General features: G+C 29.8%; 2 protein-coding genes across 2 annotated transcripts; both read right to left on the reverse strand.

Moving 5' to 3' along the window:
- Positions 1-2,896: 2,896 nt before the first annotated feature.
- On the reverse strand, positions 2,897-7,198 carry LOC114193251 (probable transcription factor KAN4). The gene is made up of 6 exons (XM_028082977.1): positions 6,052-7,198; positions 5,692-5,768; positions 5,364-5,403; positions 4,987-5,089; positions 3,645-3,753; positions 2,897-3,502 (listed from the first exon to the last, which is right to left on the reverse strand). Exons 1-6 carry the CDS (start codon positions 6,518-6,520, stop codon positions 3,368-3,370), a joined length of 933 nt encoding a protein of 310 aa, XP_027938778.1. The 5' UTR covers positions 6,521-7,198; the 3' UTR covers positions 2,897-3,367.
- A 16,043-nt stretch (positions 7,199-23,241) lies between these two features.
- LOC114193761 (B3 domain-containing protein REM16-like) lies at positions 23,242-26,348 on the reverse strand. The gene is made up of 4 exons (XM_028083691.1): positions 26,073-26,348; positions 24,934-25,609; positions 24,066-24,250; positions 23,242-23,915 (listed from the first exon to the last, which is right to left on the reverse strand). The coding sequence occupies exons 1-4, from the start codon at positions 26,184-26,186 to the stop codon at positions 23,580-23,582; spliced, it is 1,311 nt and encodes a 436-aa protein (XP_027939492.1). The 5' UTR covers positions 26,187-26,348; the 3' UTR covers positions 23,242-23,579.
- Between the last annotated feature and the right edge of the window lie 398 nt (positions 26,349-26,746).

Genomic DNA, 26,746 nt, shown 5'->3' on the forward strand with positions numbered 1-26,746 from the left:
ATTATTAATTTTTTGCCAATATTTATCTATAATTTATATTTAAAATGTGATAACCCATTGAAATAAAGAAATATTATTTTAATAAATGAAATACTCACGTTTAAATAATTAAAAATAACATTAAAAATATTCAAATATAAGAAAAACACATTTAAACATATCAGAAACAAACCGTGACAACAAACATGTATTCAGATGCAGCAGAGAAAATGGACGAGGCATTGTGACAATCCTTTTCGGGCGTCATCGCTGTTACCATGTGGTCGCACTTATTATGACAATGAATCATTATCATCGATCAAGGACCACCTTTGTCTTGTCACCACTTCCTGTTCCTTCTATGGACCATGTCACACAAAACCATATTATTCTAATTTGTAATTTATCTATTAAACTTTATGGTAATTTTTAATATAACTCTTAATTTTTTATTTATTTATGAAATATAATTATAAAAATAAATATAGATTTCACATCTATAAAGGTATAGCTTGGACCTAACAAGCTATATCCCTCGGCCCATTTAGATTTGGTAGATCCCTCGGCCCACACACATTTCATCATTTAAATAAGTAAAATATAAATAACAACACTAAAAAAATCACACAAAAATAAAATGAAAGAAGAGAACATTACAGTAGAAGAACACTTTAGGCACAACACACGATCTGAAACTGGGGGGATTTGTTTAAGTTAGTGATTAATAGTTAAGGGTAATTAGTGATTTTGATTTTATAAAATATATTTTAATTAAAATTAATTTTCATGTTATAAATTAGATTTATAAAATATTTTTTTAATTCCTAGGAATCCTAAAAAAAAATCATAAATCACAGATTCATGTCAGAACTAGGACAATATGGTGGGCCTTTTACTTTTTCATTTTTCGTACTTAACACAAGATGATTGAAAAAATGGATCACAGCAAAAGGGATTTCGGCCCACAACAATAGTGTTCAATTGGGCTGGGGAATACAGAGGGACACTGCAACACTTTTTATATACCTACAGAAAGTGACTTTCTAACAAATGAAAAAGGAAAAGTTGAACACCTTTATCATCTATCAATGTTTTTGTAATCTTTAAAAAATATTTTTATGCCATTTAAATTTACAACTTACCATATATTTCATCACATCTAATGTAATTTCTCTTTAAATAATTTTTGAATATTATTTTTTATATTTAGTATTATCTTTTTATCATTTTTTCCTTCCAGTTATATATATAATTCAGTGAAAATTCATATAGATCAAAAGTCATAACAGAGGTAGTAGGACCAAATGGGTGGGCCTTCTACTTTTTCATTTTTTTTCCTACAAACGTATGGGATTGTTCTTACAATATGAAATCATTTAAAGTTTATGGAAATCAGAAATCTGAATTTCGGCCCACAAGAAAAGTGTTCTAATGGGCCATAATAAACAGAGCTACACCTTTCCGCAAAGCGCACTGCGGACAAGGAAAAGGCAACACGCAGTGCCAGTTTGTTTATTGACCTTTTGTTTTCTAATAAAAAAAATATGCCTTTTGTTAAGATTTTTCGTATTTCAGAAAAAAAAAAAAACTTTGAACATGCACTCAGGTATATAGCAACATAAACTTTGTGGATAAACACAAAAGATAACCTTTTCTGGTTCTCTTTTCGGGTAGTCGTAAGAGTCTTTATTAGAAATCTCGTATTGATTATATATAAAATTAATTTACGATATATAATATATATACATAAATATAAACTTTTTTTTAAGTTAATTTTATAAAGTTGAGTTGAAGTTAAAGATTAGTCTTTAACATAGTATTAGAGTAGAGTCCATTTGATTGAAGTTTATTAGATCCATTATTTCACTTGTTATTTGTACATTTCTGAATGATTAACTTCTCATACGAGATATACATACCTTAATATGATGAGATGTGTTAAAAGCTATAAGATTAATTTAATATATATATATATATATAAATAAATAAATAAATAAATAAATGTAAATTTTACTTTACAAATTAATTTTGTAAAATTAAATTAGACTTAAAGTTAATTTATTAATAGTTTAAATTCTCTATTGAGGTTTTGATATTTGCCCTCCATTAAACTTTCAAAGTACTTTGTTTTTTTTATCTTAACAAAATTTATAACATATTTTAAAACATCAAAATCAATGTCTAATAAAAATTTGGATTTTGTCCTAAACTTTTCTTATACCATCCTCTAACGTGTCTTAGATTAAATGTACACTCATTTTAGTATTTTATAATATATTAAAAATCTTTTTGATATTATCAAAAAATAGTGTATTTCGAAGCCATGTCAGAGGACGACACAGAAAAATAAGTACAGGAAATTGGACTTGTCTTTTAGCATATTTTGAAGACTTAATAAATAAGAACAACATAAAAAAGTTTAGCTTTAAAAATATTTATGACAGTTAAAGAAATATTTCTCTATTAGTTGATAGGGTAAAGTTTGTGATTGTCTATATGAATATTAAACTCTTAAAAATCCTTCTTAAAAGAATTAATCAGTGAGATATTCGATAGTGTCAAGAGTGAAGAAGCATCGTAGTGGTCTGCTCAAATTTTATATTTTATGAAGTATATATGAATCCTATATTGATGGTTGGAAATAGCAAATCCAAGAAACAAAACTTCTATTCATTCATATACACTCATTTTAATCAGAAAATTAAGTTTAGACGAAAAAAAATTATCAGTAACTTTTATATTTATGTTTTAATTTATCAGTTAATATATATATTATGAGTTTGAATGATACTGAATTGGGATGAGTCCAAATTTTTGGGTGAAAATTTTACGAGTCCTCATAATATATGAATAAAAGATTAATATGAGAAACTGAGAAACCCAACAAAGATATATAAAGATATATAGATATAAGAAAAGAAAAAAGTTTGCAATATTAATTTGTAAAAGTGAATTAATGTAGGTGATAGATAACATGTATGTGTATGTGGTACACATGTGATGATGGTGTGGCAGAAAAGTTGACCCACCTGTCTCATATCAGCATTCCCAAATGGGTCCTATGTTGCCTAACTATAACCCATGCATGGTCCAAACCATTCCATTTTTATTTTTCATCATGTTCTATTCTATAGCTTCCACAGAAAATGACATCAAAGACAATGCCTGAAAATTTTCTTTGGACTCAAGCATATGTTCTCTAGCAAAATCCCTTTATCCCATTCCTCATCTCTCTCCCAAACACACACAATCAAAATCATTCATTCACATACATCATCATCATCATCATCATCATGATCAATCTCCTCCACACATGTCAAAGGTTGGTTATTTAAATTTAACCTAATTTTTTATAACCTTAACTTTCTTTACTTCTTTTAACGTTGTTTTAGCAGTTTAAAAGAGTTAACTCTCTCGACGATTCTGCGTGGTCTTTTTGCCAAATGGGTCTTCCAAGGCTGAATTCTAGGTCAAGCATTCCCTCGGAACGTGACAAACTGGTACAATCCAAGCCATTCATCACCTGTTTATTTATATATACACACATACATACATAAATTATTATTATTACCCTTGTGAGTGACATAAGCCATTTCGAGAATATTCATAAATGCATGCAACAAAACTACAAGCCAGAAGCTACATCCATTTGTGTCACAACTTACCATGCTTTCACTACTTCCCTTCTTCACCTCGCAATACGTCAAACCCATCTCTGCTTCTTGTCTACTGTTCTTTGTTTTTGTCTCTATTGATGATTGTTGCCACGTTGTCCTGAAAAGTGGAACAACAAAATTAATGTTGAAAGTGAACATCTTCCACTTCCTTAATTAATCCAATGGTGTCTTTTATTACAGTGTGTGTAACAAAACTCCAAACTCCATTGCTATATATACGACTTCATGTGTTTGCTTTTTCAATGAGGTGAAGTGCCATGTGATGCACTAACGGTCAACATCCAAAAGTTTCAAAGGAATTAATTGAGATGTTGAAACTTTATGTATGTGATCTTTTTTCGGAAATGGAAACAAGTGAGATTTTAACATACGAGATAAAGAGAGGAACAGTTTTTGTTTGCAATCTCAATTTTGGTAGTGAAACATCATATATATGACCAAATAATGAAACTGAATTCATGTGTGTGATAAAAAAACATCCATTCTACTTAAAAATAAATGATTAGGTTAGTTGTTTCCACGATCAATTAAGGAACTCATAAGGTTATTACTATACCATTTGAAGTTTATTGTTTCTTTAAAAAATATGGCTTATGTAATACATTGAGATTTGAACCACAGGCTAGAACTTTTGCCATGCATTGGGATCAAGAATGTGAAAGCATTATTAAGAATCCACGTAGAAAATTAATTATATCACCCTCATACCTACCTATAGAAACCCTAGGTTTTACTCGTCAAAATCTATGTACAGGTTATAAAGCTGTCGTTATAGAAGGTTGTAATAAAAATAAGATAAGCAAAAAGCCAATGACACACGTGAATTAAAAAAAAAGGATTTGGTAAACAAAGTCTTACCGACGCCAAACGTTAAACTTTTAATTATAGGAGATGTATAGAAGTTAGAAAAATATTAACTTTACACTCAGTTTATCTCTTTTGTGGCAAACATTAACTTAATTATTTTTTCCATTTCTTATTTATATATCAGTTTTTTTTTCCTCTATTTTTTACTTTCATGAATACACCTTAAAATGAGGTATATGAGTATCGTTATTGTAAAAAGTTTGGAAGAAAAAGAAAATAAACAGAAGGGTCAAACAAAGGGATTTTTGAAAAACCGTGCATATACATTGTACTCCGACATTGGCATAGGTTGCTTTTAATGGTCCAGCAGTTGAATCAGCATTATTCAATAAGTCAACATTAAGTTCACATTAATTTGCACAGAGAAAAAACCTGATGGTGTGTGAATGAAATCTGAAAAAGCACAGAAAATTAAAAGACGGAATCTTAGGGAAACTAATGCAAAAGATGAATGAATAATAACCTTTGAATAATGGGGTCTGGTAAATTGGGCGAAGGTGCATGCAGATGAACCATGTTAATCCCTGGCCTTGGATTCAATACTGAAATATCTGTCTGCCCATGACCTGCAAAATTCATCAACAATGGAGCCATTGCTCTTCCTTTATCAGACACCAGAGGCTAATAATTCACTTGGGGACTTTGAAACAAGTCCTATAAGCCAAAGAGACTTTTGTTTTTAACGGGGAACAGTACTAGGCAAATCATGGGGTTTTCTGCCACACTCGAATCATCAAAGATATCTCTCAAACAAAGAGAATAATAATGATGATGATAATGGAAGAAGAAACGAAAAAAAGGGTCCTTGAGAAGGAACACAACACTCCGATATTCAATTACCTGTGGTGCCTTTGTCAGTGCTCTTCACTGTTCTATACATCTGCATGAACACCCCAAATAAAAGATGAAATGAGAAGAAAAAAAAATGTTCACAAGGTTAAGATTGCATTACATAATCTAGATACCCCTTTTGTCCCTAGTCCTTGGTTCTACCTTCCCCACTACTAGAGGCAACCTATTCTAACGACTAACAATAGTCCTTTTTTCTTCCCTTTCTTTTCTTCTGTCTCGTCAGAAACTCATTCAAAGAGGAAGAATAGGAACTTCACTCATTAAGCTCAAAGACTATGGAGAAATATAATGGGGGAGAGAATAGAAACTACCCCACCTGCAAGTGACTCTTGACGTGTGCTAGGGTTAGATCCTTAACGTTCATTAACTCTAACACAGACTTCGGAGTTGCTCCTGCAAGTGTGACAAGACAAACTCAAGATTAGACATAACCTAGAATATGTTTCTCTATATATATATACATATATTTATACATCTGTTTTATCTCACGACCTTCACCTTTTGCATTCCAACAATAACAAGCCCTCAAACAATACTCACACGTATAATGTAATTATCCCATGGCTCATAGAACATCATAGTTCAATGGTTTTTGAAGTAATTAAAGAAAAAATGGTTTTTTTTCCATTGATTTTGGAATCTGCTAAATTTTAGAGATGGGTTTTGAAAGACTTACTCTCATGGCCGCCAAGGAGTTGAACCGCGTGAACAAAATGGGCATGGAGGGTGGTGGTCCATCTCATTCGAGGAGCCCGGACGCTTCTTTTGACGCCATTGACGACTCTTGCAGTTCGTTTGAAATCGCGGCCATAGATGTGAGGCTGAAGGTGGTGGTGGTGGTGGTGGTTGAAGCTTCTGGTGTCACCTTGAGCCTGATGACGGCGAGGATTGAAATCCGTTGTTCCGAAGCCTAACTTCAAGGTGGGTTCACGAGGGTGAGCAAGGTTGTGGAACTCATGGCTCAAATCGCTTCCTCCACTGCTTCCCGAATCAGAAGTCGAACACATGTCGCTGTAAATGAGTTTGCCGAAAGGCGCCACTTCCTTGACCTCGGAAATAGAGGGAGGGCTTATGTTGAGGGAGAGGTCTGGCTCCGGCAAAGGTGGCAACAGGGTTTGCATTAGCGTGTGTGAATTAGTGAACATGGAGATTGGTAGAAAGAGAGATAAAAAGTAAAGAATGGAGAAGATCTGTGTTTATATATAAGGGAATGGAATGATGAAGAGTTTAATTGAAGGTGTGAAGTGGAAAAGCAAATTAATATAGTAAGAGATGATGGAATTGAAGAGGTTGAAGATAGAATGAATTGAAAGGGTTTAAGGGTGTGATTATATCATGAGTGACTTATGATTTGTGATGATGGTGTGGTGATAGGCTTTTAGTATAGGATCCCACTAGGGTTGAAGGAAGACCACCATAGGGAAAATTTTTAAAGCTGAAAGAGAGATAAAGAGAGAAAGAGAGAGAGAGTAATTAATTTCCAGGGACTACTTGTCACAACTAGTCAGATAAAAAAATAAATAAAAAAAAAGAAAAAAGAGAAAGGATCAGAGTTTTTTGGGGATGGTGGTTTGAACCAAAAGTTAGTGAAAAGGGGTAGCAGTTATTTATGGAAGCTGAGAGATATATCAGTCATCAAAGTACTAAACACTGTAGATAGATAGATATAGATAGATACAGATAGATATAGAGAGAGAGAGAGGAAGTAAGTGAAGGGAAGAGTGTGGTCTCTGGTTTGGTTTCCCTTATCTGCAGGTAATTAAATTAAATAAAAAAAAGAGAGAAGTTTGAAGAAAGAAAGAAGTGTTAATGGTGGTTCTTGACAGGAATATGGTTGGATTTGGAGAAAAACAAAAGGGGTACTATTGAATGGAATATTGGAATGGAAAATGAGTGTGTAGTTTAAGATGATGGATGGTGACCCGTTAAAATTCTCTGCTCTTTTTGTTTGTAGCAGGGTTTAGTTTATCTCTTTTAAATATTGCATTTTTTCTTGAATTGGAATATTCCTCTTTTATTATGAACGAGGATTCACTGCCACCCCAAAATATCCCCTTCAAACTCACCCTCATTTCTCTTTCTCTCACTCTCTGTTACTGTTACGTGCAGACGAACACATATGTGCCATTAAAAACCTCATCGTTTTCTACCTATCACCATAGCTTTGGGACACCCTCACAGGAAAATGACTATTTCTGTATCTGTGTTTTCCGAACCCATCAAACAAACCATGACAATTAATTAACACTTACGAACAACCCTAACCCACCTCTTGGATTCTCGTACATGTTTTTTAACTCCTTTATCAACAAGATCTCATTTTCATGTATACATTTCTTAAGGTCGTGCTGTACACGTGCGAAGGTGCACGATATGGAAGAGAAGAAATTTTGAAAGGTTGAAAGATTTAAGAAAGAGGAACTATATATATATATATTATGAGTGTGTGTGAGTATGAGTAGAGAGTGTGTAGGTGAGAGCAGGTTGCAGACCCACAACCACATGCAGAAGCAAAAAACATGCTGATGAGGCCCTCAACTATGTTCTTGTCATATCTCTCACCGTGTTACTCTAACGCGCTTTTTCACAATTTTCAATGAATTTTAACAATGGCAAAATTATATGTTTTTTTATTCAAAATACATTTTCTAAATTATCCCTTTATGTGTATTAATTGGGATGATACATAAAATAAGGATATTTTAGTTAAACTAAATTTATACTTAAAAAGGATTGTTAGATTAATCGATATGTTTTCGAGGTATTGTCTGTTTTATAGTATTTGAATTCTGTTACGGTTTTATCTTTAAAAATGTTTCAGAGGGTAAAAAAAAAATAAAAGTATTTAAACTTTGCTTAACCTTTACTCTTAAACGATGTAAAACTTATTGAATGTAAGCTGGAACAGTATGAACTATATATTAATAGGAACATTTAGTCCTATTATTACATATTCTTACCGTAATTTTTCATATATGCTTTTACTTGTGGTTATTAGTCTGTGTCCTGATAGATAGAAAAAAATAAATTTTTAAAAGGAGAAAATTGAAAATAATTTTTCTTTTCTTGATTTTTCCCTTGTTTTCTGTTGTTCTATCAAATTAACAGTAGATTTTTTTTTTCAAATTTTAAATGTTTTCTTTCGTTCTTACTTCTTTCGCTCTCTGTACAAATAATTATTAGGTTACATTTATTATCATCTATATAGTAACATCCCTTGCATAAGAATGACTAGGTTGAATGAAACTAAAGTTAAGACATCCACTTCTATTCATTTTAAAAATCTATTTTAAGGCCGAGAAGACACCCTTCATTTTATTCGAGTAGACTGTCAATAAACATTACATTTAAATTAATAAAGATTTTCTCATAAAAATTATGACATAAATCGTATGCATTTTTACCTAATCATGACTAATAATTTAATTCATAGATATCAAGGGGTTTCTTTATTTGCCTCGTGATATCTTATTGATTTTAAAAAACCCATAATCCTCGTGATATTTTATTGATTCTAGTTAAAAAAAAATAAATGTTAAATATGTTCTTTTAGTTTCTAAACTTTAATGCAAAATTATAATTTGTCTATGTCTTAAACTTTGATAGAATTCATAAGGATTAAATACCTTTTTCGTCTTCATTTTCGTAGTGTTTGTTGCGGATAATCCTCATTTTGACATAATGTTTAAAATGGTCATCATTTAAACATAATGTTTAAAATGGTCCTCATTTTAACCGAATATTTAAAATGATCGTCATTTTTGCAATTCGTATTTTATTTGGTCATTTTCTGTGACGCCGTTTAAATCAGTAACGGAACCATATGTACAGTACACATAACACACCACAATGCAACGTAATACAAATAGTGTCACTTGTACAGTATTTCTTTACTGACTTAAACGACGTCACAAAAAATGACCAAATAAAATACGAATCGAAAATGATGATCATTTTAAACATTCGGTAAAAAAATGAGGACCATTTTAAACATTCTGTCAAAATGAGGATCATCCGCAATAAACACTATGAAAATGAGGATGAAAAAAATATTTAAGCCAATTCATAAACTTTAAAAATGAACGATATAATCATTATAACTTATTGCATTATATTTGTTTGGCATGTCAAGTGGTGTTTCAGTCAATGTTTGAATTATTTATATTATATTCATTTATTTTTAAAATTCCGAATAAAAATGAATTGCAATTTCGCGTTTAAATCGAAGATATATATGATTTGTGATTATAAATAAAGGGGGAAGTGAGTGTGTGAATGGAGCGTGGGAGGAAGTGCAAGTAGGAATAGTATAAAGAAGTGCATCCGTTCCAACGTTAACGTTAAGAATTTCAACGCTAGCATTTGTCTAATTATGTAGCATATAATCCTCCTCTCCAATATTCCCTCTCCGTGTTCAAATATTCCATGTCTTATGTCCAACACTACCTTTACCTTAAGCAACTCAACTCACCTGTCTTCTTTCTATTTCCAAGACAACTAAAAAAAATATACCACATCATCAACATCATGTTTTTTTTTTCTTTTTTTATCACAAATACAATTTTTTTCACAAATCAAATATAATTTCTCGTCGACAATACAAATAAGAATATATAATAAACGAAGAAAGAGTAAACCTGAGTTGAATTTTTTATTAAAATATTTTAATAGAAATAGTCGGTTCAGCATGACCAGTTATTGAATATTTTATTTTTAACATAAAGAAATAACTTTTTTTTTTAAATTTTATTAACTTTATTTAAAGAGTTAAATATGTTTTTTATCCCTTAATTTTCAGTTAATTTTGAAATTTTTGATCAATTTAGTCTTTCATATTTCGGAATACGTGAATTTAGTCATTTTAATCAAATTTTGTTAAGTTTATTTGACATTTCAAACGTGTTTTATAATAGTATTTGACTTAACATTAAAGCAAATATGTGTCGTATACTATTATGAAACACGCTTGAAATGTGAAATAAACTTAACAAAATTTGATTAAAAATACTAAATTCACATATTTTGAAAGATGAAGAACTAAATTGGTCCAAAATTTCGAAATAGATTAATTCTAAAATTTACTTAAAAGATTAAAAACATATTTAACCTTTATTTAAACTTTGATCAAGGGAAAATAGCAATAGTAATAGCATATTGATCGGCGTCAAGAAGGGTAGGGTCACGTGAGTTATGGGCGTGAGTTTGTGTAGGCAATAGGGTGTTGTTGGTTTGTTGTGTTGTTTTGGTGTTATGTTATGTTATTCCCCTGTTCTTATATGACTCCAAAACTTTAACATTTATGGCGTATTGTAAGCAACAATTATGCTCGGAACCCCATGCTTTTTGTTTATTCCTTTCTTCTCTTCCTAATCAAACCATTTTCTTAATCCATTTCTTAATAGATTCCGAAGCCACGGTCAGCGCCTGATGCGCTCTAGATTCTCCGGGAAATTAAAACTTTCCCTTTTCTTTATCATTTTCTATGCCTTCTCTTTTCATTCCAATTATTCAACTATAAGCTTGTGATCTGGGAATATCCGGTCAAAATGTCCTTCTATCACCCCGTTGCCTCTGTCCAATTAATATTCCATGTGTTTGTCTATTATAACAAATTCATCAACTTTGTCCACCCTACTCCATTAAACTATTCCTATTTACACTTAACTCAATTTCTCAATTTCACTATATCAGTCCAGTAAGGTGAGATTTGGTTTGAACTTTAAATTTAACTCAATTCTATAAAATCAGCTTGTAAGATTATATTTGCACCTACTTATTACAGAGTAAATGGCATTAAATCTAACTTAATCCTACAAAATTGATGTGTAAAGTGATGTTTGCATTTATCTCTAATGTATAAAGTGATGTATAGTCAATGTAGAACTTAAACTCACACTTAGATTTCTAACGATCTCTTCCTCAAGTGTGAGTCCCATCAACCACATTGGTATACTTCCCCTCCAACGGAAGCATTTCCAACCACGAGTACTTTTTTTTTCTGTCTTTTTTGTACTGTCGTTCTTCTTAATGAGACATACTTACCTGAAACCCTTGGCAGGAAGACTTTCGATACAAGGACTATACTGCACTAGTTTGAATCGGTTTTAACTATCGGCTCTTATACTACTTGTTAGGTTTATAGAGGTAATTCATTAAAACAAGATGTATTGTTTAGAAAAATAATAAATAAAGAGTTAAACGAACTAATTATCTATATATAATATTAAAATATCTAAAAATTAAATAAATGATTATAATATTTGCGATGATATTTCTCTCTGAGTTTTCTACTTGGACAAATATTTTATGACGAGTGGTGTGCATATGTTAAATTCTGAAGATTGTGTGTTGGGGTCATTGTTTTTTCTTTAATTGTGATTTGTAGAAGTGGAGGTGTATGATTGGGAAGTAAATTTAGTGCATCCGAAGCAAGAACAGACATGATGTTACACATTGTGTAGGTTGTGAGTAGTAAATGAAAATTAAATGCTATATATGTTTCTCGTGATTTACTTCTAATAAGATGCTTGCGTTTTACTATTTTTTGCCAACCTAACTCATGTGGAATGCTATATCACTATTTCATTCATTCATTCATTCATGCAAAGACATGTGCACTGCTACACCACTTGATTAGATGTGTCATAAAAACTATAAAAAAGAACAAGGTTGTCAAAGGGAACAAAAAAGAATGAGAAGAACTTTGTGCACTTATATATTCAATTCTAGGGTTTAAGGTAACCCAGCCTTAAAATTCAAATTTATTGACAACTTGAGGTCATGTTAAGATTTGTGCTCATATTAGATTATTTTTTTTCTGAAATTGATACAATTAGGTTGAAGTAAACTATTTAATGAATTACGAATATTTCCATAAAAGTAGTCAATTGACATAATTAATTTGAACATGATCAACGCGTTCATAGTTAATGAAATATATATATATATATATATATATATATATATATATATATATATATATATATATATATATATATACCCTTTTGCAATGAATCAAAGAAATTGTATAAAATATGTTTAAATAACATGAAATGTAGCACTAAATTAAACATGTAAACCATTTAAATTTTACGTATTAACGTTACATTAAGAAAAAATAGTATGATTTATAGTGTTATTGTTGGAGATTTCATATTCCGCATAGATATTTAATTTTACATTTGAGAGATATATGTCTCGACGTAAAGAGAGTGCATTAGAAATTGTAAGTCGTTTGAAAATAAAGTCAAATTATAATATGTAAAGATGAAAACAATACTTTATTAATTGATTTTTTTTAGAATTAAATTAACTTAAAATTTATATCTTAACCAATATTAGAAAGTAGACTTTAAATTTGATTCAATTTTACCAAACCAATTTATAAAATAAGGTTTACACATCACTTATATATTTTGAATTTGTCTTGTCTCTCGTCAATGTAGATTTTCATCAACGAATACATCCATATTTTATAAATAGAATTTAACTATTATGATTTGGACATTATTAATTACCACTTTGTCTTGAGAAAAGAATAATAGAATATTATTAAAGAAAAGACGAGTAAAACTCGAGATTTGAGCATTGATTTGATGGTAATTAATCCTAATAGGAATTGTGAATTAGTGGATGAGAAGAATATTAGGTTCGTGGTGGTTATTCGTGAGATCGGAATACAGCCATACAAGCATGTGTTGCTTCGAAAATAGAGTTTCATCTTCCCCTAGTTCATCTACTTTGAGTATCAAAGAAACGACAAAAAAGAAAGCAAGGAATCACCGAAATCAACGCCGTTTAGGCTCATGTGCTCCACGACATTACATGGTCCATCACTCCATATACTCACATAACATTTATTATTCACACTTCACTTCTTACATAATCATAATTAATCAACATTAAACTACTACTAATTATATAAATATATAGGAGTTTGGTTTGCTAGTTCAACCAAAACCTTCAACAAATTCTTTGTGCTTTTTTGTAAAGTGTATGACAGCTTTTAGGGCACACTAGGGCTGCCAAATGCCAAATCCTCCATCAAGATTAATCAATCAATCATGGGATAATAATTCACTAATTATAGTGAACACTTAGGTCAAAAAGTCCCTTCCTTTTCAAAACTACAACAAACCCTATTTGGCTTTATGTGTCATTTTCATATTTTTTTAAATTCATTATTATATATTCACTTTTTTTTTTCTTTTCAATGTAATAATTATAATATATTTAATATTATCCCAAATAAGCCACACTAATATAAATCTTTTCGTTTTTAATGGTAAATTGATTATGTCGGATACAGTATTGATCGATAATTATACATTATATGATTCGATTAGAAATAAAACAATTTCATAATATATAAGTGAGGTGCAAATCTCAATTTACAAATTGATTTTATAGAATTGAATTAAGCTTAAAAACTTATTTTTAATATCAGAAGTATGTAAATTAGTTGGGTGGAAAGTAATCTTAGACATTCATTAAAATATGTAGGGTTAGGTGTATTTGTAGAAAAATATAATTATTCAAACATGTACTGAATATAAACAATGAAATAAAGAGAAGTGTAAGGACATTTCAGTGAGAAAAAAATATTCATTATTTTTAAAAATGAGTATGCGAAAATCTTAATTGAGATATAAAATTAAATGAAAAATGCAAATAACTCACAGTCTTAAAAAATAAACTTCGTTTCTATTTAGAAGTATACGCTCTTATCTATATTATAAAAATGCATTGATGGAATCAGAATTTTGTCAAACTTTGTGCAATAAAAATTCCTTTATCTAAGTGGTGCATCTATTTAAACGTCTCGATTTTCTCAGTGTGTGTCACAGTGTTGAACTCTATTTTTTTTTTTTTTGGTTTTGAAAGACATTTGAAACTTAATTAATAAATTGGTTTACTTATAATATAATAAAGCATAAGAGAATTATAAGACGTTAAATTGAATACTATGGATGATGCAACGGGTGATATCAATTATCATGTTTGTTTGAATTTCTTGTAAGAAGATAGTATTTTTTTTTAAATATTATGTTGATGATTAAATAATTATGAAATTTATTTGCTTTTCTCAAAAATGATTTTAAAACAGCCTATTTTATTTAGATATGGTCTTAAAGAAGTAAAAAGAAAACATGAAGTTGGAATTGAGTTAGCATTTAAAAAATAATTATTTTAGATGAAATGGGAAAGCAAATTAGTTTATTAGTTTGAAATTAATTTGGTAACTTTTAATTTTTATTAAATTCCTCCTTATGTTGAATAAGATTTTCATAATAAAAATAGTTCCATTACTTTATCGAAAATTATTATTTAAATAATTGCCTTCCAAATATTTAAAAACAAACACCAAATAATGATATAGCAAACCTAATCAACCCTTTATTCGTTTGGCACGAGCGAGGATTTACTCTTAAACGAGTTGTAAAATTAAACACTAAGTTAAATGCCGAGACACATCTTACTTTAATATAATCTATCATTTTCCTTTTACTTTTCTTATTATTAGATGCAAAACTGTTTATCAAAATTTGTAATTAAATATTTTTGTCATTTTACTCTTAATATATAAAATAAAAAATTCCATTTAATATAAATAAATATAACATGTAATTTGAATATATTTCAATTTGAATTTTCCAAACAATATATCATAAGAAAAAAAAATGTTTTGGTCATTAAATTAAAGTTTAGTAATTTTAAATACTCAAACACAAATTTCAATATATAAAGAGTGCTGACATGATGAATAAAATCATTCACTAAGAAAGTCCTAACATCATGAATAAAATTCAAACTCTCACAAAATTTTTCACATCAATAGAAAATCATCAAGAAAACCAGAAAGGGAAAAATAGAATAAGTGAAAATCATCTTAGAACTGAAAAAGAGGAAAAAAAAAATGAATACAATTTCTTCCACTAATAATACCAAGCAGCTTTACACATCAGATCCTTAGAAATTTGAAGAGGAGTACTTCATCATCATGCTCTGCAACATATCACCTGCTGCTGACTGACATAGATCATTGTGTATCTTCACGCTAAAATTCACCACCCTTTTGTTTTCTTTTTCTAGCCAAATGTTATTTATTTTCAGTTACCTATTATGATGTGGTGTGGTGGAAGCATGAAAAGTTGAAAACTTTGGGATAAAAACAAAAGAAAACAAGTGTTTGTAATATACTTGGTACTCAAAAACTGCAAATGGGGCAGCGTATGTAAAGGAAAAAAGGGTGAAGAGAGGAAACTGAAAACCAGTTTAGGTAGCAGAGTGGAGAAAAAGGTGTATGCACTTGATGCCAATATAGCAGAGAAGCTTATAATATATATGCAATGTTGTGTTGTGTTGTGCTTGTAATATGTTTGTAATAAGTTGTGGCTGAAGCACTGAATAATGTACTGGTGTAATGGGACCACTGAGAAGCAGAAAATCATGTGCCTGAGATCAGATTGTGTGGGCATTGCAGAGTGGCCACTGAAAACTGGTCTCGGCCAGAGAAAGAGAAAGATAACTCTTCTCTTGGTTGCTATATGCTTGTAGTGTATCTCAATGTGTGTGTTTATGTGTAAGTGTTTGTGTGCTTTTCTACCCCACTAAAACTATATTTCCCTGTTTCCTTCAGGCCCCTCCACCACTCAAAATCAAAGACCACACAAAAATGATTCAACTTCACTCACTGTAAGGGTCCTCAAATTCATCACAATATTCTTCTCTCTGTCATTTCAAGTTTACACAAATTCGGTCTCCAATTTTGCATAGAAATACAACAAATTTCAAGTTTCATGATTGTGAACGTACACAGAGAGAGACACTGCACATTTGCAGATTATCAATCACAAACAACCATTTCTTTCATTCCTAACTCCTCACAAAATACAAAACTTAATTGAGAGCTCACGTAATATATTCAGTAAATCTCAAACAAATTATGAGTCCTCTGTTGTTATGAACAGTTGTAGTAGCTTTGAATGTAACTAATGATATACCAAACATGCAAAAAACTAATGATGAATGTTAATTGTTAAAATCGAGCGTTTACTAGGTGAAAAGCTATAGTCGTTGATCAGAACACGATTTTTTTTAACTTCTTGTTATAATGGAACGTTTGTCACTAGACTAAAAACTACGGTTATTAGTTAGGGTGTAACTCTTTTTACTTAAGAGTGTAACAATCTAAGTGTCAAGATTCGAGTGTGATTCGGTCCACTTGACTTCTACCACATGACAATTGATGTCATCTGCAACAATCTCTCATTCAATAACTATCCTACTGGAAATCCCATTTTAGGATTACGACTTAGCCCACCTCACTTCTACCGCAGAATAATTATACATTTCTCAACATTAATAATATGGTTGAGTATAAGCTTATGCTTACTACAGTAGCAGAAAATAGTGAACCCATATTAAGAACAGAACGTAGAGACTATTCTTTCCACCTGCCATTTTTCTGTCTGGTTTTGATTCTTGAATTTTCTGTGTATCTTCTTGTATTATTCAAGTTCAATAAGAAGATTGAGATTTTAGAACGTTGGATCTCAGCATTTGACAGAAATTTCACTGTCAAAAGCAAAAACTAAAGTTCTTTTTATATTAGTAGTAAGTCTTTAGGTTTGTGAAAGTGAATGTGTAACTCAATTTTTCTCTCTGGTTAAAAAGTTTCGATCGCTATCTGTGATTTTTACTGACATCAATTAACGTTGTTTCCATTTCCATCTCTGCATGCATCAATGGTCTTGCTGTATATTATCCCGTCACATTTTTTCTTAATTTGTATATATTTTTTTAATTATAAATACTTATAATATTTCGTATCTGTTTTATAAACTTTTTTTAACTAATTCGCACCCTTTGGAAAAAAATTATTAATTTATAAGTAATTAAGGGTATTTTAGAAAAGCAAAATATAATTAGAGATGGCAAATAAACCCGTCCCCGTGGGTATTGTCCGAACCCGTCCCCGTTTTGACGGGGAATCCCTCATTGACTGGGTATGGGTATGGGTATGGGGAATCCCCGACTTTTTCAGTTGGGTATGGGGATGGGTATGGGGATGTACATATACCCGCCATAATACCCGTCCCCGCCATATCTCCATTCTCGTTTAAATTATTAAAATATTCACAATTAATCAAGTAACACATATATATATATATATATATATATATATATATATATATATATATATATATATATATATTTCTATTTTTTTTTCTTTTAATTATTTCATTTGTCATAAACTCATTCTCATCTCCAATATATTTTTTATCTTATCATAACCTTTATGTAATTATGTTAAAATGATGTATGTTAATAAAAAAAAATCATGTCTCACATTTGAATATTTATATTATTTTTTAATATTTTTATTTATTATAAATTTTCCTTTCACATGAGAATGTTTATACTCTCAATTTAAGGTAATATAAAAAAAATTCTTTACTTATTATTATTATTATTAATTTTTGTTTAATTTGAAGAACTCTTTTGTTTCATTAAAATAACTTTCGTTATTTTTCAACCATTAAGTATATATATTGATATTTGAAAAGTTTTCTTAGTTCTCTAAGATATTTTTCGTCTTATCATACCTTAGTTAAACATTTAATTTCCTTTGTGTGATTTTTTTCGATAGTCTCTCAAATTATTTCTAAAACACACATTTGTTAATTTTTTAATATTTTTATTTATTATTTTTATTTTCATCATGTAGAATAATATTTCGATATATTCTATCTAATTATTTTTTATTTTATAACTCATTATTAATCATAATGTAATTTTTTCACTTTAAATTCTGTTTGAAGTGGTTAAAATTATATATATATATATATATATATATATATAATGATATTTAGGAATAGTATATGATAATTCACTACAAGAAAAACATGAAATGGTGACTGATTTAGTCAGTAACCCATATCAGTCACTATTTTTCGTCATTGGTGGTAGTAGTTGATTTATTGTCTGAATCAATGACTAAATTAGTGACTGATTCAATGATCGAATCGGTACTTGATTTAGTGACCAATTTAATTACTAATTTATTTGTAATTTAATGACAAATTTTTTTGTCACTAATGATATTTCTATTTATTTTTAACCACTTCAAACATAATTTAATAATTAGTTCTCTAAGGTTTTTTTCATTTTATCATACCTTAATTATACATTTAATTTCCTTTGTGCGATTTCTTTCGATAGTCTCTCAAATTATTTCTAAAACACACATTTGTTAGTTTTTTAATATTTTTATTTATTGTTTATTTTCATCATGTAGAATAATATTTCGATATATTCTATCTAATTATTTGTTATTTTATAACTCACTATTAATCATACTGTAATTTTTTTCACTTTAATTGTATAAATAACTTTTATTTACTACAATATAAAAATTTAATGTAATTTCTATGAATATTTTTTTGTCACTATCCAATATATATTGAAGTTCAAAAGATACAAAATCTATGTCAAAATTTTATTATTATGTTTATTATTTGTTCTTTGTGTCATTTTGATCAAGTGATGTATTATAACTTTTATTAGTGTATAAAAAAGAGATTCATTGTAATTTAAAAAATTGAAGTAAACAAACATTTAAAATATATTTTAATTTGAATATTTGTTTTCCTTTTATTATTTGTTCTTTGTGTCATTTTGATCAAGTGATATATTATAACTTTTATTAGTGTATAAAAAAGAGATTCATTAGAATTTAAAAAATTGAAGTAAATAAACATTTAAAATATATTTTAATTTGAATATTTGTTTTCCTTTTATATTTTTTTAAAATATTTTTTAATTTTATCAACTAAGTTCATCAATGTTGTAGTTTGCAAATTTAATAAATGTTTTGGTTCACATGAAATTTTATTTGGTATTCTAATATAAAATGTAAACAATTATAATTTATTTTAAGGTATTTGGCATCGAAGAAAATCCTCCTAATATTGAATATTTCATAATATTATGTTTTTTTCACCGTAATTTTTTTTCTTTTATAAAAATTAATATTGAAGTAGTTAGAACACGGGTACGGGTATGAGATTATACCCGTTACCCGATGGGGATGGGGATGAGAAAAAAGTTTGATACCCGTTGAATTTGGGTATGGGGATGGGGATAAATTTTTTATGCGGGGATGGGTATGGGATAGCGAAACTCGTCCCCGCCCCGCCCCGTTGCCATCCCTAAATATAATACACCAAACGATAATAAATGATCATTATTTATTGTGTTTATTAATTATCACAGTCTTACGTGACTAAGTATTCAATTAATTAATTAATTAAACAACAAAATGGCGACATAGAAAGAAAACAAAAACGGGGTCCCTTTCACCAAGAATAAGCCAAGCCTGTTTCCCATGACGTGTGAAATTACTATTTTTAACGTTTTTAATTATTTTTGTGTTCCAAACGCGTCATATTCCTTTTTCCTTTATGATAACTAAATATGAAGATAAATCCAGCAAGAGTACCGAGAAAACAACAAATCCATGACAACTTTGTTTGGCTTTGCACCACCATTACTACATTACTTCCATTTGTAGCTTCATAAATTTTTATGCCAATGTTTAATACAAACTTAATTAATTGCTATACAAATGACCGTTTTAAGAAATCAATTAATTAGGAGACTAATTTCTAGAATATTTTATAACTGTAAAAAAAATGACAATTTGTGTAGTTAGTAATAATAGTTTAATTTAAAATAAGTTATATATCAATGGGTAAATAGTTAGTTTAGTATAGTATGTATTAATATATTTTGTTTTTAGTATAATAATCAATAAATTATATTTTCATTTTAATTTTAACTCGGTTAATTTTATTTGAACTCTAATAATAATTAATGTAGTTGAACATATATTTAGTCCTTAGCAATTGGCATATGTGTTTGTTTCTTTATAGTTAATTTACATTTATGTTATTTTTTTAAAAGAACCAAATTAATAAAGTTAAAAATTTAATATTAAAATTGAAATTTTTTTGTTGTATTAAAAAAAATATTTATTATATTAAATCGATTTTTTTTCATTAATTTATTAGTTTATTATTAAGAAATAATAGTTGTGTTGTCATTAGGTAGGTTAAAATATAATTAATTCCATTACTAGTAAAAATATAACTTATATTATCATTAATTTAATTGTGGTTCAAATGTGTATTTTTGAAAAAGTAACCTTTATATATAGTTAAATCATTTTCCGTCATATATTATTTATATGAAATACTACCGTTTCCAAGGGAAATACGTGTTTCTACTGTTTTTGTTATGTATTACGAAGTCATAGATTATATATAAAAAAAAACTAACCAAAAATTGGGCTTAGCATTTGAGAATAACACGGACCATAAGTTGGGCTTTGTTCGTTGACTTTTTTTAGTGGACCGGGTGGATAAAAGAGGGCGCCTTCTCCCTGCACCTCCCAGTCTTCTTCAGTACCTCCCAAATTTACCATGTTACCCCTAACTAATTTGTACTTGGCAATGGATGAAAAATGGTGGAAAAGCAGTAAATATTATTTACTGTGACAACGTATTTTGTCTGAGCTGCACCCCCAATTATTTTCACAGATTTTTTCTCCTCTTCGTTTCTTCTCCAAGCGAAATGGATTTCAAAATTCGTTTGTTATTTTTTATTTTTTTTTCCAGAAACAAAATTTGTGATCCGTTTCAAAAACGTATGAAACTGATCTCGAAATCCGTTTCAAAAGTTTCCATGTTTTTTTATGAAACGGCTTTTGGGATCCGTTTCATACTTTTCTGAAACGGATCACGAATTTCGTTTCACAAATTTTAAACTTTTTTTCCAGAAATGGAATTCGTAATCCGTTTCAGAAAAGTATGAAACGAATTTCGAAAACCGTTTCATAAATTTTCATGTTTTTTTATGAAACGGATTTCGGGATCCGGTTCATACTTTTCTGAAACGGATCACGAATCCCGTTTTTGAAATTTAAAAAACATATACTTTAAATAAATTAAAAATAGTTATAATACAATGAATAATTTTTTAATTTACAACTTAAGTATTTTTTAATTTAATTTATTTTACAATTTTTCTTTTATATAATTAATGAAGAAATAAATTAAATAAAAATTTAAAATGAGTTCAACTTTAAATTAAAAAAATTATATATATATATATATATATATATATATATATATATATATATATATATATATATATATATATATATATATATATATATTATATATATATATATATATATATATATATATATATATATATATATATATATATATATCATTCTGTTAACCATGAAATCAAGAAACTAAATATTAAAAATGAAATAAAATAAAATAGAATATTAAAAAAAAACACAAAACAAATAGCAAAACAAATCTTAAAATCCGTTTCTGGAAATTGTGAAACAGATTGTATAATCCGTTTCATATAAAAAAACGCAATATTCAGAAAACAACTTTCCAAATTTGTTTGTAGAAATCATGAAACGGATTTTGTAATCCGTTTCATATAAAAACGTGAAACGTAGTGCAATTAAATTTTTTTTACTGTTATTTTTCTTTCTTCATTTAACTTTAACTGTGGGTAAAATTAGAAATAAAAAAGTTTTGGGTACAAGAAAAATGATTTGAGGTGCAGGGAGAAGCCCAATAAAAGAGTGCCAGCCCCATAAAAGAGTGCCAGCCCAAAATATGTTGAAATAAGAGAAAAAAAAAGCTACAAACTAAATCAGTTAAAGTCAAACTGGTTTAGTCATTTACTTTTGAGGTATTCTACAAATTGCATACACAAAATTAAAAGTTAAATATAAAATTAAAGTTTCCTTATTACTTTGACATTTAGTTTAAGCACCTAGTCTTTTAAATCTTTAGATAGAAAATACAGCATTTCAGAAAAATGTTAAATACAGCAAAACAATAAAATAGTAATAATAAATAATAGAAGGGTTTTATTTATATAACAAAATTGACCGCTTAACACCCTGGTTTTTAGTGTCTTCTAAGATTTCTATACAGAAATTAGAAAAATAACAATTTCTCTCATTTATTGTGAAATAGTCGTGAAGTTACTATTCTCTTTAACTTTCATCGTTTTATTTTCACAATAAATGCATTTTCTTTGTTGTTTCTTTCCACTGGCATGATAAAAGTATAAATTAATTACAAATTAAGTATAATAAAGTATAATTAATTAAAAAATATTAATGTTAGCTTGAAATTTAAAAATAGATAAAAAGAAAATTACTTTCCTTGAAATATTAATTTAAAAAATATACAGGATGTGAAAAACGGTTTCATTCAGGATGTTACTCTAAAAAGACTTGGAAAACTTTGACACTTCATCTTTTTTCTTATATCAAATTGCATTGAAATGCCACATAACAATTCAAAGACAAACTTGTTATGTATTTGATTTTCAATTTGAGAGCTCATATCCAAAATTTACTTTACATTGAAAGTTACAAACGATATTTGACAAATTTTTATTTTATTTCATTGAACTCTAATTATGCGTTGCTTTTAAAGCAAAACCATAAAATTTTTTGTTGAATGAGATCTTCAGTTTCATTCAAATTCAAACTTAATTTTTCCAACTACAATTTAAACACACCCTTAATGATGCACAACAAACCAAAAACAAATTTAGTGTCAACTCAAATTTCCATTTTAAGTACACATATCAGCAGGAAACACAAAAGGCACTTCATAAACACAAGCAAAACAAATTAGGCATTTCATGTCAGTTAAAATGAACATATTCATTTAAATTTGGTGAAATTTCTCTGGTGAGAGTTCTCCACTTTTCAAGTTTTAATAAACTTTATCTTCTCTTCATAAATGTCCTCAGATAATCAAAACCAACATCTTGAATACATATTACTTTGAGGCACTGATAAAAAAGACTAAAATTCCATCACACTAGATTTGTTCAACTCAAACTCAACACCTAAAAACTCTGCAGATATCAGTTCATATTTAAACCAGCAAGGTCTAACAGCACCAATAAGAAGTACATACATAGATATTTATATATAACTACACTACACCCCCTTAGAAGACTGATAATAAGGCTAAACGATATAACTCAATATCCACAATACACACAACTAGAGAACTTGGTCTGAGCTCCTAAGATAATTATCAACTTACACTGCAATGCTTTCATTCACCCTCATGATGATGCAGACTATGGTTCAGTGAGATTAACATTCTGTGCTGGTTTTCTTCCTCTTTTTCCTGTTGGAGACATGGCAGAAAGAGGAACAATCTCCTCAACAACTCTGAAAATGGTCATACCAAGGACCAAGCTCTCGTTCATTTGGCCAGCTGGTTTAAACACACAAACATCGTACTCTTCCAGGTTGTTGTCCAACACAAAGTGTTTCCACCCACCTGTGAGTCCACCAGTATGACGAATATTATGGTAGCTGTATCTAGCAACCCATTCACCCTTTTCCGTGCGCAAGATCACATCTTGAGACATTGGAGCGATGTGTTCTCCAATCCACTTGTTGGGCATTGACTACTCACACAAAAGGATTACTACAATCAATAACAAACACTTGGAATGGAAGGAAAGACAACATGGTAAAATGCATTGAGTTTCTGCATAGCTTATGTATGCACAAATCAAATAGTGAAACATTGTGTGAGGCACAAATCAAATGTTTACCACAAAGAATCTCTTGTAGACGTGAGAAGGTCGCATGACTACAACCAAACTGTCATCAGTGCGTGATGCCTGAGCCAATGCTAAGGCATTTTTAATCTCATCATCTGTGACAGGCCTTCTATTTGAAATATATACCTCTTGTGCCGCACTTCTAACCGCAGAAACAGGTTCAGCAGCTTCTAGTCCTGGTATTGATTCAAACAGAAACAGCAGTGTTATAAGGTCAATGTAAAAACAGACCATTTTTACTTTTAATCAATTTTGCAAACTGAGAACCCTCTGCTAGTCTAACTGATTTTCAAGAAAGAATCACTTGAATTTTTGAACTCCCTGAGATTTTGAATATAAAACAAGTGATTATTTCTCCATAATCAATCATGTTTTGTACATGCAAATCATCAACAAGTTGTGTCAAAATAATCACACAACATTTGAGTTTAAAACACGCACACAAGAAGCCTACACAAGCAATAACAGCAAACTATGATCAAATCAATTAGTTGATATCTGTTGTAGGCTTCAGGGCACAAATATGCAAAAGCGAGTCTTGCCTTATGCTATTACTTATATAACTTGTTTTCAAACAAAGTTTCAGAAAGAAATGTTGGATTTACCCTTAATTTGAATTAAGACATTTCACAAACGTAACTTGCTTTCAATCATAGGTTTGACCAACCATACTGTCTCATATGCTCCCATTATTTCATATCAAGTTCAAAGCCTAAGAAAAATATTGTGGTTTTGAAGAATAAAAAACTGGTCAGTAAATAAAAAATTCTCAAATTTAATCTTCATAAGACAAAAACAAAAGTCCATTAAACAGTAGTAATATCATTTCCTTTCACTTCTTCACAAGTAAACATGTTACCAGAAACCCAGTCAAGTGCTCTGTCTACAACATGAGACACTTTAGCTGGTCTGCCCCTGCCCCTCCGTTTGGTCTGCACATGCTTAACAACTGAAGCAAGCTTTCTGATCCTTTTCCCATTAGCAGTTTCGCTGGGAACAGCTGAAAGAGGGACTCCAACAGATGTAACTTGCTCAGCACCAGCAGATTCAACATCAGCATTGAAAGCCTCTTCACTAGGAGTAGGAGTTTCAAAAGGGACATTAATTGGTTCCTTGGTACCATTAGCATGCACCGATTTCCCAGGTGAAGCACATTCCACACCAGCTTTTAAAGGGATGTGACCTTCTTTCATAGGATCTTCTGTAGTGTCCCTTTTCTTGTTGAGACTTCCACCCACATGTTCTGCTTCTTTGTGCCCACATTTGCGAACAAAATAAGAACATGCCTTCTCACACAAGCTCCCCCCATCAAACACTAAAACATCAAACTGAGATTCACCATTGTACTTAAAGACCAGGAAATCATTCTCCTTCAAACAGTGGTCTTTCACAAACTGCTCCCAACCACATGCAAGGTACAAGGTATCTCCTCTAGTAACCATTGCCACGTTCCACGTAACACCACTAGGACCCTTTAGGGCCACATTTGCAGGGGGCTTCTTCTTTAAGTTATCTGAAAATGTCTTCGGAAGTGCCTGCAAACAAACTTCAAATTTCATCATTGAGAACGAGATACAATAACCTGTAAAAACATGCAGGTAGAATAGGATACACATCAAAGACTAATCACAACAACTTGATTGATAACCAACCATTTCCATATCAAGCATGCAAAGTAGATAGTGTCTGCAAACAAGGAACACAAGAACAGGGACAACAACAACAACCACATCACATGTTCTTTCTTTTCATGTTTGCCCTTCATCCATGCAGACATAGCTACACACACGACCACAATCATATCAGGGTGCATGCAATTTTTTTTACCAAAAAATCGAAACAAAAGAGATGATAGAACGAACCAACCAAAGGGTTACCCCCAAAAAAATGTGGACATAGAATGAAGTTCATGAACTCAAATGAAGCCCCATGTTCCACTACTTGCCAGATTTATCATGATTCACAGCAGAAAAGTAAGAGGTGGGGTGGAATACTAACAAGGTGTTGATCATAACCCGTTCGGAGAAACTGCACGAAATGTTGGAATTGAAAATGAGACCAGTAAATGTCCTCCTCCCAGGATCTGCAACCATTACAATTCTGAACCCCCATTTGAGAAACAACAGACAAAGATGAAAAAGTTGCAATCTTTAGTGGTTTGAGTCCAAGAGATGGTGCAAGGGTATGAGTTGAGAGCAAAGGCACACAGCCCAAAGAGTATGAACTGGAATGACAAAACACAGTCCAAACCCACTAATAGTTAGAAGCACTTGTTACAATGTAACAAAAGTAAGGAAAAAAAAAAAACAAAATAAGTTTCAAGGGTGTCCATCAAATTCAATAACACTTGTTTCCAACACAAGAATCCTATCTCTCTAACCCCTAGGTCCAATTTCTTATATTGTTTTTCTTAAATTTTACTTCAGTATATAATTTTTTTAAAATTACTTTTCACAATTTAAAAATAATTTTCATCATCACATTAGTTTCACAGATATTTATCTATTTTCAAAACCTAAAGTTTTATTTAGAATATAAATATTTCTGCTTTATTAGATTAATTTTAAGACTTTTTTTAATGTTGTTTTAATATACATATTTTGTAAGACTTATCATTTATAATTTTTAATATATTTAATATTTTCTATATTCAAAAAATTAATTTCACTATT

The sequence above is a fragment of the Vigna unguiculata genome, chromosome 8, assembly GCF_004118075.2.
Source record: "Vigna unguiculata cultivar IT97K-499-35 chromosome 8, ASM411807v1, whole genome shotgun sequence".
Lineage (NCBI taxonomy): Eukaryota > Viridiplantae > Streptophyta > Magnoliopsida > Fabales > Fabaceae > Vigna > Vigna unguiculata.

Excerpts from the sequence above, each read along its gene's own strand:
- LOC114193251 (XM_028082977.1), bottom strand. The coding sequence starts at position 6,520 with ATGTTCACTAATTCACACACGCTAATGCAAACCCTGTTGCCACCTTTG. Across the intron at positions 3,754-4,986 it reads CCAGACCCCATTATTCAAAG|GACAACGTGGCAACAATCAT; the intron begins GTTATTATTCAT and ends TCCACTTTTCAG. Across the intron at positions 3,503-3,644 it reads AGGGAAGTAGTGAAAGCATG|GTGATGAATGGCTTGGATTG; the intron begins GTAAGTTGTGAC and ends ATAAATAAACAG.
- LOC114193761 (XM_028083691.1), bottom strand. The coding sequence starts at position 26,186 with ATGGGGGTTCAGAATTGTAATGGTTGCAGATCCTGGGAGGAGGACATT. Across the intron at positions 25,610-26,072 it reads CGGGTTATGATCAACACCTT|GCACTTCCGAAGACATTTTC; the intron begins GTTAGTATTCCA and ends GTTTGTTTGCAG. Across the intron at positions 24,251-24,933 it reads AGCACTTGACTGGGTTTCTG|GACTAGAAGCTGCTGAACCT; the intron begins GTAACATGTTTA and ends AATCAATACCAG.